Here is a 13,458-nt window from a genome sequence, read left to right as displayed (position 1 = left end):
TCACAAACTCATTAGGACACTGGGCCAAAAAAATGGTTCTAGCTTCAGAGCTAACCCTCATTTTTTCTACATTATAATCTAAACCTTAGCTGCATCCATTATTAAATTCAGAATAAATTAAAATGCCCCTGGCAGCATTCTGTCAGCAAGCTATCACAAGCAGTTCTGTCTGTCATGCAGGACTGTCAAACAGCTGAGCAGCAGCAAATAGAAAAAAATGCCATATCGATAAAACCTTGGAGTAGGAAAGAATGTTTTTTATTCATTAAATACAAAAAAGTCCAGAACAGTGATGACTAAAATAGAACAATAGAAAAGGCACAATAATTTACTCAAAAATCACACTGTGCCATGAAAAATAAAACTGTCTCCTTTCTTCTACTGTGGCTGAAAATAGATGGTCATCTTCCTGACAATGTGTTCCACACTCAAGAGATCCCGTGGCAGTATAATGGCTTGGCATGAGGAGCAGTGTTGAGGTCGACTTTTCCCTGTAGCATCAAAATGAAGGCCTGCAGATGAAAAACAATACAACCAGAGACAAAAATAGATGACACACTAGGCACTGGATTTGATTTTTAACTCATTTAAAATTTTGTATTATATTTGGTGTAGATTTTGTTCAACAGTATTTGCTGAATTAGAGACATAGCAAAGAGGTAAATTATGGTGAACAAGTCTGAGAAGTTTCTGTGAATTAATATCTTTCACCACTGTAAAAACATAACACTGTCACATTCAGGATGACCACAGTCTCTATTTTACAGCCATTTTTTAGATTTACATTAGAACGACTGAGTGTCCTTCCACTGCCTAACCTTAATGCATTAAATAAATTCTGAAGCACTTCAGCTACGACTGAGACCTTTGAGCATAGCTATTAAAAAAAGAAATGATACCAATTAATTTTGCTGTGTCTGAATGTGTTATAAGGCTGGCAGACTCACCAATGAATACAGTGGTTTCACAAGAAGGAGCAGACCTTCTGCGGTCTGAAGGGATTGGTGCTGGAGGACACGCCGGTGAGCAGCGGGTCCTGCAAGGCATTCTGAATGCAAAACTGTTGAAGGTCTGCAGCTGCCTGGGAGACCTAGTGACAAAAGAGAAACTAAAATGTAAATCATGACCTGGGATCACATCGGGCTTGCTCAAACTGAGAGGTTAAAGGGACACTCCACTGATTTTACACACGGATTTCTGTTTACACGTCACAATAAGGATTATTCAGCCAGTGACAGTTGTATAGTGTTTTCTCTGGCTATAGAGGGAGCATTTTAAAATGAAAACATAACCCTGATCACATGATCAAAAAGACAGTGCTGAATTGTATAAACAACACACTAGGACCCACTGTTTGCTAAGCTTGAGCTATGTTAACAATTTAAAGTCAGGATATCTTGGCCTCTGGTGCTTCAATTTTGACAAGTTTATGTAGTTTTTAATCCATCACTTCTGAGTCACAAAGCTTTATGGAAATGCACATCAGTTAGTGGAATGCTGGTTAAATATTTATGTACAATGAACCACAATCATGAGGGAATAGAATATTGTATCTTTGTTTGCAAAGAAATGTAACCATCAATTATTCTGATAATTAACCAATCATTCCTAATTTTTCAAATAAAACTAATGGGGAAATGCTGGTTCTAGTTTCTTGTTTCTTCAGCTCTGTCAAGCTATGATCAACATTTTTCCACAATTATTTTATTGAGTGTTAAAATCCCGATAATTAGTGATCCTCTAAATTCAAAGTATTACTCTCACATTTTATCTCGTCAGTCTAAAAGTTGACAATTCACTCAGAAAACTTTAATTTACAAAGTAAAATGTTATCATCTGGTGGGAACTAATGACGTTACATTTGGAGTAGGTACACTGTCTTACTTTTAAGATACATTAGGTTACAACTCCTAGTCTAGTAATTTCTAGTTAATACACAGGTGCTAGCTGCCACTACATCTTAAGGAAATTATCTCTGCTTTCTCAAATATTGACGGATTTAGCTCAACACTGTACCACACTTTTTTGGGGGGTTTTTTCAATACTTCCTTTCTTTCCAAGCAACGCCCTGCTACGCCTGTTGACTATCGGCTAAGCTGCTAGCCTCCGGCACCAGCTAGCGCTGTTAGCGGATCGGGGTGTTAACGGTCGAGAATTCTCCCCCGTTATTTGGCAGAAAAACAATAAACCAACAAATTACCTTCACTCTGTTTATGCTCGCCTCGAAGCGGAGCTGCTGTACCACTTTTTTCATGGTCACGAGATTTGAGGAGCCCGACATTCTGGAGGTGTTTTTAGTGAGGGGAGAAAAAAATAAACGCCGAGCGGTGGGTGGGATTCTGGGCTGGATGCTGAGACAAAAGCAAAGATGATGACATCCGGATTCCGGTTGATCACACTTGTAACTGAAACTCCTTCTAAAATACACCAGGGGGCGCCAAATCAAAGAGAAAATAAAGGATTTAATTATTAAAAATATCTTTATTGTACTGTTACACCAGCAGGACAGATCATTAACATTCTACTGTCAGTATATGCTTCCATTAAAACTCATAATTTATACATCTACAATATGTAAACATTAAAGTTAATTTTAAACTAAAACTTAAGCATTTCATATAATCAACATGAAGAGATCACAAACTCCAAATGTTCAAATCTCCACTTGGTAGATACCCTCCCCCTGAATATAGCTTAAAATCTGAATTGTCAGTACTGATTTGTTCGTGAAGAAAAAGAAATGAACAATGGCAGATTAATTAAAGTGCTTTCTTGTTTGATCAGCTTTGGTGAATTAATGTAAGTGCATGTCCATAACAAAGCAACACAGAAAAACAATGTTGCCAAAAAAAATAATTAAGTGTTGTGGTAATGGAATTCAGCCATGGATTGGTGCAAAAGTCCACTGCGTGGGTCACATATTTTTTTAAAAAAGGCACTGGTTGTTCTTTAAGTGAGGCTGTTCTCATCTTCACCAAGAGAGAAGATACTCAGGTCTCCACATCGAACTCTGCTTTTTGACTTTGCACGGTTATCCCCATCGTCAATGGTGCTGGATTCCTGCCAGCGTCCTCTGTTTGAATGTCTGGAGGAACTGAAATGGGAAAATACAGATTAACGGTATAGATGTATGGCACGGCGCAAACACAATTGCTAATTACAGACAATAATAATTACTGCAAACGACTGAATAATACCTGCTGTCTGGTATTAGGCGGAGTGTCCGGTAAAGTTCGGTCGTGGATGGCACAGCAGCACTTTGTGTAGGTTTAGGAGTGGAGAAAGTAGCGTATGTTGATGATTTGGCCAGTTCAGCTTTTGTGGAAGACATCCTCATCTCTGGCTCACTTCCTGCAATACAGGGATATTGAGAGTAAACAAAGAAAAAAGGATAAATCCAATATAAGTTAAAAAATTTCATATTGTTTTGTTTTTCATAAGTAGTATTCTTTATTTTTTAGTTTTCGTTCATCAGTGTCATCTGAAACTGATATACATCCTCTCTAAAACACTAACTATTGTCCGAATTACACAGACTTACTGATGGATAAGGCACTCTGACCATCAGATGAGGAACATCTCCTACGGTCTGTAAAGGGAGTCATGTTCAAAAACTGATTCTTGAGCCAAGAAGCACGGTCCTCCTCAAAGGCCTTTTTCTATGAAACACAAAAAGGACTGAAATGAATACAACACAATTATAACCCCCACAACATACTATAGGCTGAATAATGTTGTGGTGCCACATCAGAGGGCTAGAGTACCTCTCGCCCCAGGCGAATAGCAGCCTCTGTGAAGTTCTTTCTCTCCCTCTCAAAGTTTTTCTTCTGTTCCTCAAAGAGCCTCCACTCCTCTTTGAGACGCTCTTTCTCCTCCAGTGTGTAGCAGTCATTTAAGAGAGCTGCGGTCTCGTCGTCAAATGAAGTGTTGAGTTGTTGCTGTGTGGGCAGAAACAGATTATCATTTTAAACCAAAGTATTCCTCAGAATGTCCAAGTGATGTTCAGTAATGTACAAAACATGCTCATTTATCTTGACTGCTATTTCATAACCTCAATTTACATGTCAGGAGAAGCCTTTTATATATATTGATATCAAACCTGCACAGACCTACTGACTGTCTCTGGTCTCCAATCAGCAGACACTGACCTGAAGGAGTTGTTGTTGTGCATGAATGAACTCTTTACACTGCTGGACTTCACACCTCATCCTCTCCATCTCATCCTCATGTGTCTCCCTTGGTATTGCCTCTTTATTGGACTCCAGCTGATTCTGCGCTTGAGATGCTTAGAAAACAAAGACATCTACATTTTATGAACTAATTTTTCTTTCAGGTATATTACAGGCGCATTAACGCTAGATGGAATTTTTTCTGCTTTTTAATAACCTCACATTAGGTTGTTTATCAAAGAAAAGGTTTAAAACATTTAATCTATAAAACAACCACCGCAAGGACTTAGTAAGGTTTACAGTATATCAGGGTATGTGACAGTGCTGTGTTTACCTTGGCTGTCTAACTTCTCCATGTGGTTCCTCAGTTTCCTCCACTGCTGGCGGATGCTGTTGGTGAGCTGCTCCCTGGCGTGCTCACAGGATTGGTCCAGCGTTTCCCTGCTAGAGTCCCCCATCTTCTCCTCCCCATCCGAATCGACCTGAGCAAAACAGGAAGAAACAGCATAACTTCTCAACATAGTCAGAAAACAAATACCTTGAACATCATGCAGGAACCCTCAGATCAATCTTCACAACTCAACTTCTTGAACCCCTCTAACAGGCTTTTTTTGTGGGTTAGTACTGTGAGGATACAACATGAAAATAGTACCTGCTCCTGGCTGTCGTCAGCAGTGGCTCCTTTGGTAGAGGACTGGCGAGGACTCAGGATATGTATCATCTCCCTCTTCATCTGCTGGAGGACTTTCTTAAGCTCAGCGTTCTCTAGCATCAGGGACCTCTGACTCGCCTCGTAGTCGTTGAGCAAGGACTTGTACATCTCACCCTCATGGCTACAGCAGAGCAATTCACAGATAAAGTTCATCTGACTGATATTACACATTCTACTAATTCTACAGTTGTCAAGTGACAAGGTGCTTTTCATGATACCTTGCTGTTGCTTTTGCAGTCTTCCAGTGGCTCCTTTTTCCATCTGACCGACCCAAACAATTCAGTACATCAATAGCTAAAATCAGGAAAAGAAGTTGAGAAATTTCTAGAATAGAAGATGGATGTCTTGTATTCACCACATACACCTCAGCTGAATATCAGCATGTTTACCTAGTTTCTTATCCTTCCTGTCGACCAGTAACTGGCTGAGGCGTTCCTTGAGCTTGGCAGCTTCTCTCTCTTTTCTCTTGGCATCATGACTGTACTGAGAGGCACGGCTGGCGATGATACTCTGGAGCTTCTGAACCTGCACATTATAAATGAATCATGAGAGTCTGTCAGGCTCGTGTATACACACATCCACAGCGTAAACATGCTGAGGATGGGGGAAAAAAGAAAGTCTACCTCATCTTTTTCAGTTTTCAAGCAGCTCTGCAAAGTCTTGATTTTGAGCTGTAGCTGTCTCTCCGTCTCATGTAGACCCGACTTCTCCCTCATGGAGAACTCCAGCTGATCCTGGGAGGAAATAAGTGACTGTTGTTATGAGTACAGTGAGGTAGCAATGTATTGTACAAGCAATCAGTTCAGGATTGAAGCTACAAGGGCAGATTCCTGAGCAAAATCCCATTCTAAAACTGGCATGTGCTATCTGAGGATTTAATAAATGTGGGTACACTGAGCTGAATCCAAAGAGATGTGAAAAAGACACTGCAGTGTTGAAACTGGACGCCAACAGAAGTAACCCTGAGACTCGCCATCATACATGCCTTAAGTCTGGAATTGTTCATCTGCATGTGCTCCAAGGTGCTGGATTTCTTCAGCTGCTCTCTCTCCAGCTCCTCCAACGTGCACATGTTTCGTCTGTGAATCTGCAGCAGCTCATACATGGCATTCATAGCTGGCACCGTGCTCAGGCCGGCTCCCCCCGGCGAGCTGGCCTCGATACATGCGCAGGAGAGGCCTAGTGAGGCAAGCTCCTGTGAAAGAAAGAGGACTCGTGTCACTGTCCCGGTTTTTGCAGTGAATCATTCTTGCAGGAATGCATCGGCAAATTGAACCAAATTTAGAATCTAATCTAATGTGAAGGATGTAGCCAGACAAATGCATTTTATTTTGATAACAGATTAAGTTGCCATGGGCGTGTCCTTACCTGATTGATGTATAAAATGCACTGAGGAATATTATCCTCTGTGCAAAAGGCACTTATCACATTGTAGGAGCTTTTGGACAGGGGCAAAGAGGAGCACATTGACACAAGGTTGTTCTGTCTCGAGGGGGACATTGTCACATGTGATATGCTGGAGATCTCATAGTTTCCTAAAAGAAAAAAAAAAGAGAGAGAGAGGACTGAGACTGAGAAATTATGGCAAGTGTAGGTACATTACATCGACTGAACATTCTCCTACTATTGAGAGGCTTGAAGTAGGCTACCGCTACAAAATGAGAACATAAATATGGGTCACCTCTAGCAGATCCCAAAAAAGCATAGCTGATTGGTCTTTCCATATTTGCAGTATTCTGGCCAGATACAAAGAAGAAAATATTACCCATAGATGTCTCTGTTGGCACACTTGTCCACCACTCTCCCATATCACCGACACATCAGGACACAGGGACGTGAGGTCATGAGTTATCAACTGGGAGGTGGATTATAGCAGTCAGGCGGCGGGGATCAGAGGCTCCCACTGGAACAGAGCCCTGTAGTTGGAGCATCAATCCGTGAGATAGACCAGCAATAGATAATCTGGGTTTCCGCTTCACCCACGCAGGATTAACTGTCAGCTGTGTGCCAGTGGGGGATAGATTGGGGTTTTAAGAGGGCCCTCCTATTGGTCACTGGCATCCAAATTGCAGGGTAGTGGGATGATCTCATCCACAAGCCAGTGGATTTACAAAGATAAATATGAGGGAATCCATTAGAGAGAGGTTAAATCTAACAGTGTGCATGCATGTTTGTGGACTTTTGTGCCTCCAGGACAATGTTATTATCTTGACATGTTGCAGTGAAACAAGCTGAACCAGGTATCTACACCTGCCACTCCCACAACCTTATGGAGTGGTGAACTGTTCCAACTTGTGTTCAGGAAACTGTCAAACACACTGTGTTGACGAACAAAAGAGGAAAACCTTCCTGTCTTGCCCTGTTATATAACCATAAAGGTGTGAGAACAACATGTTGGTGAGGACATAACTACCAGTCAACACAAATGTCAGCCACGTCAAAGTGCATCACACCAAACTCTCTCCCATGCTCTTATCTCATAAACCAGAAAACATACACGACTTTTATCTGAAGTTACACTGAGTGAGGGAGGGGGTTGACATGTAGCGAATTTACCTTAATGTTATATATTGATATTAATGAGGAATACGTACTTTAATGTTTCTGTTAAATTAGCCGTTACGTGGTAACGTCTGTCTGGTTCGCTAACGTTAGCTAGTTCGCTACCATAAATTTATGGCAGAATAATTTATCAACTTTAGCCTTATGTTGTTAGTACAACTGACCTAGGTAACTTGGCCAAACAGTCCTGTTTTGTAAGATGAATTTGACGTTAGCTAAAAATGTTGAAAAGCCGTTAATTACAGCGTTAACTGCTGCTGCATCGTTTCGCTTAAGACGTTATTTTGCTAACCTGAGTAACAGCTATGCTAAGTTAATCATACTCACGGGCACCGGGGGTGATTTGGGTCAACTCAATCCGACAGTTGCCGAGTTCCGCGATGTTGGCAAAATTAACACAATGCTCCTTGATCGAAAACACCATCAGCCGCCGTGTGGAGTCCAGCCGTCACCATGCTGTCCGTAAAAACAAGCGAAAATCTCCCCAGTTGTAACCTGAGTGCAGTCAGACGGAGATGCACCGTCGGCTCCGTACTGTAGGTAAAGCTCGGGCTGCAGCAGCGGCTGTGTGTGTGTGTGTGTGTGTGTGTGTGTGTTTTTGAAGTCTACTTCTCCGTTGGCTGCAAACCAAACGTCATTGTTATTGGAGGCAGCGTTGTTAGGCAACCAGTATGTGAGCCGAGCATTGGATGTGAACATGCACAAGTGGACGATTATGCAAATGAGAAATGCTGTCAGGTGTCATAAAGCACTGCGATGGCACCCCAGTGGCAGCAGGAGGTTAGTGTCACCTTAATATTGTCACTAAATACAATACACACAAAACACACAATTGTCATTTATATTTGCATCACAAGCGACCTATTTTTAATGCTATTACTGGAGTAGGCCATGGTAAAATACAGTATTGTGCAAAAGGTTTAGGCACTTAAAGAAAAGTGAGGATACTTTCAAAAATAACACCATGAATCGTTTTTATTCACCAATAAACCTCATGCAAAGTGCAGCACTAATTGTCCTCAGTACATTTGAACACAGTTTTTCTTGGCACTTAGCACCTCTAAAAAGTAGGCACAGTGTATCTGATGATTTACGCTCAGGTTTGTCTCCTGCCTGCTCATGTGATCCCACATTGACTCTGTGATGTTGAGTTCAGGGCTCTGTGGGGGCCAGGACTGATCTGCTTCACGCTGCAGAATGAATTTGGGAGCGATCAGACGCCTCCCTGATGGTACTGCATGATGCACAAGAATCTAAACATCTAAGGTGCCTTCAAACTTCTGCACAATGCTGTATATGTCCAACACATACAGAGCTTTGTGGAGACTTTTTGATAGATTGGGATACATTTTATTTTCCTTCAGTGAAAGTATTATATTGAGTTAAGGACAAAGCTGTACAAATATACACCAAGTAAAACAATTTAAATATCAAGTTACACAGAAAATATGCACTGAAGCATAGCACAGCTTACTTCATTGTAAGCTTTTTTCACCATATAGTACATTTAGGGTAAGTTTGATTTAAAAAATCAGTAAACCTACTTTAATTTACATAGATTTTTAAATTATGTATTGTAGTCAGATGCTTGCATAGTTATTATTTTGCAAATCCTCCTGGATATTAATACTGAAATTGTTACCTTAAGGATATGATATTGGCTCCTTCCTAGCAGTCTTCAACAATATGTTTTGTATTTTATTTCAGCAGTTTCCATCAAGTAAGGTAAACCCTTCTACTAGAATAAGATATTAAATCTTGGACAACACTTGGCACAGGCACATGCTACATCTCCTCACTTCATCCAAAGCAGCAGCATGGAGAGAGACAGCAGGATGCCGGCTTTTCGTCAGTCTGGTATCTTCCAGACTCAGGCTGGTCCCTGCACTCTGCTATGAAGGCCTGGAGCTCAGACACTGGCACCTTGTCCTGCTGGTGATGCTGGAAAAGAGCCATCGTACAGTCATACAAACGATTAAGTGCAAAGATATTAATGCAATTAATTGCTGTGCAGGGGACTCAGACTGACCTTGATGGTCTCGTAGGTGTCAGTGATGAGAGCAATGAACAGGCTGAGCACCATGTAGATGAAAAGGGAGATGAAGGAGTAGAGGTAGAGTCTGCTGAAAAGCCACACCATGTAGCCCTTGTCTCTCATCTTCAGGAAGGTGGCGTACATGTCGTCCCCGTTGATGAGGGAGAAGAGGCACTCTGTCACCCTGTCCAGTGTTCGGAACTGGAAAAGAAATGTGTTACTGATTGCTGTATTTCGGTAATAAATGTATTACCAGAATGATTATAATTTTCTCACTTTGTCATGGTAAGGCCCGAGCACAATCCATCCACAGAAGCAGTACCCGAGGTAGATCATGGCCGCACAACAGCAGAATCGGATCACATTTGGGAATGCCGCTCTCAGGGTTAAGATTAAGATCTAGAGAGGAAGAAAAGTTTTCACTTCCTTTGGAAATGCATTTGCTATTTTTAACAGGCTGGCTGATGCAGTATGTAGAAACAAAAAGCAGCCTTATGGAAGTTCTTACATTGTATTTCTTGAAAAAACCGAGGTAACGAATCACACCGACCCAGACGAGCATCGTGGCTGTTCCCAGCAAGATACTACAGACATCGTAGTTTGTCAGGAACTGCAGAAAACAAGAAAGGACGACTGAATAAACACATTATTAACAGGCAGGAACAAACCACAAAACATATGGGCTGATTTCAAACCATTTAGCTCCTCGCGTCTTCCTTTGTCCTCATTCTATGGTGAGTAATATGTGAAAATCCAGCTAATGAAGTTCAATAAAAAGCAAACCTTTGTTTGTATTCCAATTTTGAGCGCTGACCCAGCGATGGTCAACGTGTCACTGACAATGATGAGGATGTACCAGCCATTCACAAACTCCATGCGGTCAGACCAAGTGACAATTTTTTTGTAGTACACATGGAAGAATACGGTGAACTCCTGCATAAGAGACATGAACATCTCCTTCTTTATACATGGCAAGTAGATTGTAACTACCACATGATTAATTTTTGCTTGTGAGAGGTTTGTACATGTGTATCTGAAGAGGAGGTGCTAACTTTTTCAGCACTGTAGTCAGTATTTTGTAAATATTAAGGTAAATAAAGGTCTAAATGCTGTTTTAAAGCCTTCTCTGTACTTTATTTACTTTCTTGTCAGCTTAAAAATAAAAAGAAATTGTAACTTACAAACTGGAGTTGGATGCCATTGATGACAGATCGTGTGCAGAGGATGAGAGAAGTGAAACAGGCGAGGATGACCACAGAGTCAAACCACAGGAGGAGATAATCATTCTTCCCAGCTAGAAATAAAAAACACAGATTAAAGTTTAGTTGCTGTGTTAACAGCTTTTGGTTTTTTCTGTTGCTTTTACATGGCTGAGACGTAAACTGTTATTGTTCTGGGCAAATCTCATACAGGTGTCAAGGTTACAGAATAATCTCACTGCGCCCCCTGCTGGCTTTATGAGGCAATGACATTCATGAAGCATCAAGTGTGGGTGGACTTGAGTTTGGGTAAAAACTCACAAGTGCCTGTCACATTCCAGTCTCTGCATTCATAGATTGTAACATCATTTTCAACATCAACCTTTATCTTTCCACTGTGTGCGCGGTTGTCAAACATGATCTGCGTAAAAAAACAAAAAACAAAGGCAAGGACTTTGTTAAGAGACGCAGCACAAGTTATTTCTGAGCGTGGAAAATGTGATGTAGCTGACTATTACTTTACAAATTCATCATATCCTAAATGCTCAAATCAGGGTGTGGCAGTTTTCAAACACTGTGACCAACCATGATATGGAAGTCATAACAGTCTGGTAGCTCGTGGTGCCGCACGGTCTGCAGGTTGATGGTTTTCAGTGTTAGGTAGATGTTCACTGATAGCAGCCTAGACACACACACACACACACACACACACACATACTGTATATTAGGAGGCAGCACTCTTATCACCCAGCATGAACTTGTATTTTCAGTTCAAGTCACCTTTTGAAATCTAAAGAGAAGTTGAGGTGTGTGGCCAAACTGCTGTTGTTAAACGACTGCTCGGGGTATATGGAAATACAATCTGCAAGAAGGAAACACAGGCAACATGTTCCAAAATTAAGTTCCTCTGACTCCACCGTGCTGCTGTTAACAAATACAAGCTTCCTCTTTTCATGGAGTCACAAGTAAATCCACATTGTGATATTGTTCCACTCTCGCCATGAATCAGCTTCCAGAAATACATTTTGCATAAAAAAAAATGAAGCAATACAGATACAACCCAGCGTAGCTGCTGGACTTAAAGACACAAGTTCCACAGTTAAATGATTATTTTTTGTGTTTATGCAGCAGTTTTTTTTAGTACCTTTATCAACATGTGGATCAATGTCAAAGGTTTCGTTCTCAGGATCAATGCTGCAGTTTTTGTAAAACTCCTGACAGACAGACAGAGGAGTGAACTCGCCATCCGTCCTCTCGTACGCAAGATTACCTACGGTCATGTTTTGGAGATTGATGTACTAAAAAAAAAAAAAGAAGAAGCATGAAACTCATTTTTTTCATGCAGTAAAATTCTTATTTTGCAGTGATATAATGTTAAATTGCTGTTAGTAATCTATATTTTCAGTACCGTGTTGATGATGTAGTGGATGTGATCGTACACATCTGCTTTCGTGTAAAGTGCATAGTTTCCCTGCCGGTGATCTTTGTATCCTTTGAGGAACAGATGTCGGAAAGTCATCAGATTTTCATCTTTGAAGGTGACCATCATTTCGTTGCTCAGGCCAAAAGACACTAACTGATTGGAAAAGGGGGAAATAACATGCATATGAGCCAAGTATATATCCACCCTCTGCATGCATTCATATATACTGAAAAATACATTGTAATCAAAGAATTTTATACACTACCTGGATTGTGATGATGGCAATTTTTAATATCTGTAACATGAGTTTCCATGGTTTTCGACCCCTGGCTCTGTATTTCTCGCAGGGGTTCATGAAGAAGTATTTAAGCCTTCGCCTGAAGTCCTCCACCACCTTCGACCCCGGGGTGTGGGTGCTCCATCTGTAGTGACCGTTCTGCCTCCTCTCCTCTGACCTCGTCAGAGGCTGAGAGTCCTCCATCGTACTGAAGCGCAGGACAGATGTTTACTGTTACTGTGAAGACAGTTTTGATAGTGTTTGTCTTTATATTGTTAGATGTTCAACATACATCAGATAGGTATTAAGGTAAAGGGTTAGCCATTCCAGTCATTCTGATGTTTATCAAACTGGTTCTCCTGGTCGAGCTCACTGCTGTCACTCTCTCCTCTGGCTTTACAGTGCAAACCAACTGCATTGTAATAAGCTATAATATTCAGTGAAACCACAAAGGTGTGTTTCAGTCTCATTTAGCCATTTTTAGCTCAGACATAGCTTATTATAGCAGCCAAACGTCAACCACAACTGACTTACTGACTAGTGAATAATAGTTACAGGTTCTTACATCACAGATATGATTGTAGTGGAATTATGTAACATTTTCTGAATCCTTTGCAAGAATACATATATATTATAGAAAGTAAAAGCTCCAAATATCCAAGGAAAAAGTCAAGATCAATAAATAATAGTAATAATAAATGAATTACCTGCTAACACCTGCAGTGCGCCAGCGAGACACAGAGCAACTAGTCTAACACTCGGGGCCTCACCGCTGCCTGTGAGGACCAGGCGGTGCAGTCACCACAATGACTGTCATTCCTCTGCGTCACTTTAAGCTTTTCCAGTTTTTCCAAAATAGAAATAGAGCTCCCAGTCACAGCATCTCTGCACATCAAGAAGCTGATACTACTGTGTGTATGTGCTTCTGCAGGCCTTCAGTAACTTAATTTGTAATTCGACTTAATCAATCAGATCCTATTTTGTAGATTTTACTAGAATGATTCAGTGGTTGTAGGATTTTGTAGTGTTACCTTAATAATATGTCCTCACTATCTCAGCACCAGTTCTTTTCTAAACCACC

At 40.9% G+C, this 13,458-nt stretch overlaps 3 protein-coding genes across 4 annotated transcripts; all 3 read right to left on the bottom strand.

The window, feature by feature from the left end:
- Window positions 1-236: 236 nt before the first annotated feature.
- LOC108883323 (guanine nucleotide-binding protein G(I)/G(S)/G(O) subunit gamma-5) lies at window positions 237-2,369 on the bottom strand. The gene is made up of 3 exons (XM_018676295.2): window positions 2,201-2,369; window positions 948-1,090; window positions 237-512 (listed from the first exon to the last, which is right to left on the bottom strand). The coding sequence occupies exons 1-2, from the start codon at window positions 2,279-2,281 to the stop codon at window positions 965-967; spliced, it is 207 nt and encodes a 68-aa protein (XP_018531811.1). The 5' UTR covers window positions 2,282-2,369; the 3' UTR covers window positions 237-512; window positions 948-964.
- Window positions 2,370-2,461: 92 nt separating this feature from the next.
- ssx2ipa (synovial sarcoma, X breakpoint 2 interacting protein a) lies at window positions 2,462-8,006 on the bottom strand. Its single transcript, XM_018676285.2, has 14 exons — window positions 7,771-8,006; window positions 6,647-6,797; window positions 6,250-6,416; window positions 5,867-6,076; window positions 5,505-5,615; window positions 5,271-5,406; window positions 5,100-5,175; window positions 4,822-5,002; window positions 4,504-4,651; window positions 4,149-4,285; window positions 3,765-3,938; window positions 3,542-3,659; window positions 3,198-3,351; window positions 2,462-3,094 (listed from the first exon to the last, which is right to left on the bottom strand). Exons 2-14 carry the CDS (start codon window positions 6,687-6,689, stop codon window positions 2,950-2,952), a joined length of 1,800 nt encoding a protein of 599 aa, XP_018531801.1. The 5' UTR covers window positions 6,690-6,797; window positions 7,771-8,006; the 3' UTR covers window positions 2,462-2,949.
- A 764-nt stretch (window positions 8,007-8,770) lies between these two features.
- mcoln3a (mucolipin TRP cation channel 3a) lies at window positions 8,771-13,239 on the bottom strand. Of its 2 annotated transcripts, none has more exons than XM_051069943.1 (13): window positions 13,085-13,239; window positions 12,366-12,585; window positions 12,086-12,253; window positions 11,822-11,975; window positions 11,458-11,539; window positions 11,263-11,359; window positions 10,999-11,098; window positions 10,660-10,772; window positions 10,262-10,411; window positions 9,987-10,088; window positions 9,755-9,877; window positions 9,473-9,679; window positions 8,771-9,384 (listed from the first exon to the last, which is right to left on the bottom strand). In XM_051069943.1, the coding sequence occupies exons 2-13, from the start codon at window positions 12,579-12,581 to the stop codon at window positions 9,244-9,246; spliced, it is 1,653 nt and encodes a 550-aa protein (XP_050925900.1). In that variant the 5' UTR covers window positions 12,582-12,585; window positions 13,085-13,239; the 3' UTR covers window positions 8,771-9,243. The 2 variants fall into 2 exon arrangements, with proteins under 2 accessions (XP_050925900.1, XP_018531813.1); XM_018676297.2 differs by having other exon boundaries at window positions 12,366-12,614; window positions 13,085-13,238.
- Between the last annotated feature and the right edge of the window lie 219 nt (window positions 13,240-13,458).

This window comes from Lates calcarifer, linkage group LG4 (assembly GCF_001640805.2).
Source record: "Lates calcarifer isolate ASB-BC8 linkage group LG4, TLL_Latcal_v3, whole genome shotgun sequence".
In the NCBI taxonomy this organism is placed as follows: Eukaryota; Metazoa; Chordata; class Actinopteri; family Centropomidae; genus Lates; species Lates calcarifer.
The sequence above is the reverse complement of the archived record's forward strand: the minus strand, read 5'-3'. Positions and strand labels throughout refer to the sequence as shown.

Bases quoted from the DNA above. Each gene is read 5' to 3' on its own strand.
- LOC108883323 (XM_018676295.2), bottom strand. From the start codon at position 2,281: ATGTCGGGCTCCTCAAATCTCGTGACCATGAAAAAAGTGGTACAGCAG. The intron at 1,091-2,200 runs GTAATTTGTTGG...TTTTGTCACTAG, and splicing joins CGAGCATAAACAGAGTGAAG to GTCTCCCAGGCAGCTGCAGA.
- ssx2ipa (XM_018676285.2), bottom strand. From the start codon at position 6,689: ATGGGAGAGTGGTGGACAAGTGTGCCAACAGAGACATCTATGG. The intron at 4,652-4,821 runs GTACTATTTTCA...TGTTTTGCTCAG, and splicing joins CTGACGACAGCCAGGAGCAG to GTCGATTCGGATGGGGAGGA. The intron at 3,095-3,197 runs GTATTATTCAGT...TTCCCATTTCAG, and splicing joins CGCCTAATACCAGACAGCAG to TTCCTCCAGACATTCAAACA.
- mcoln3a (XM_051069943.1), bottom strand. From the start codon at position 12,581: ATGGAGGACTCTCAGCCTCTGACGAGGTCAGAGGAGAGGAGGCAGAAC. The intron at 11,540-11,821 runs GTACTAAAAAAA...TCCTTCTTGCAG, and splicing joins TGATCCACATGTTGATAAAG to ATTGTATTTCCATATACCCC. The intron at 10,089-10,261 runs GTTTGCTTTTTA...TGTTTTCTGCAG, and splicing joins AAATTGGAATACAAACAAAG to TTCCTGACAAACTACGATGT.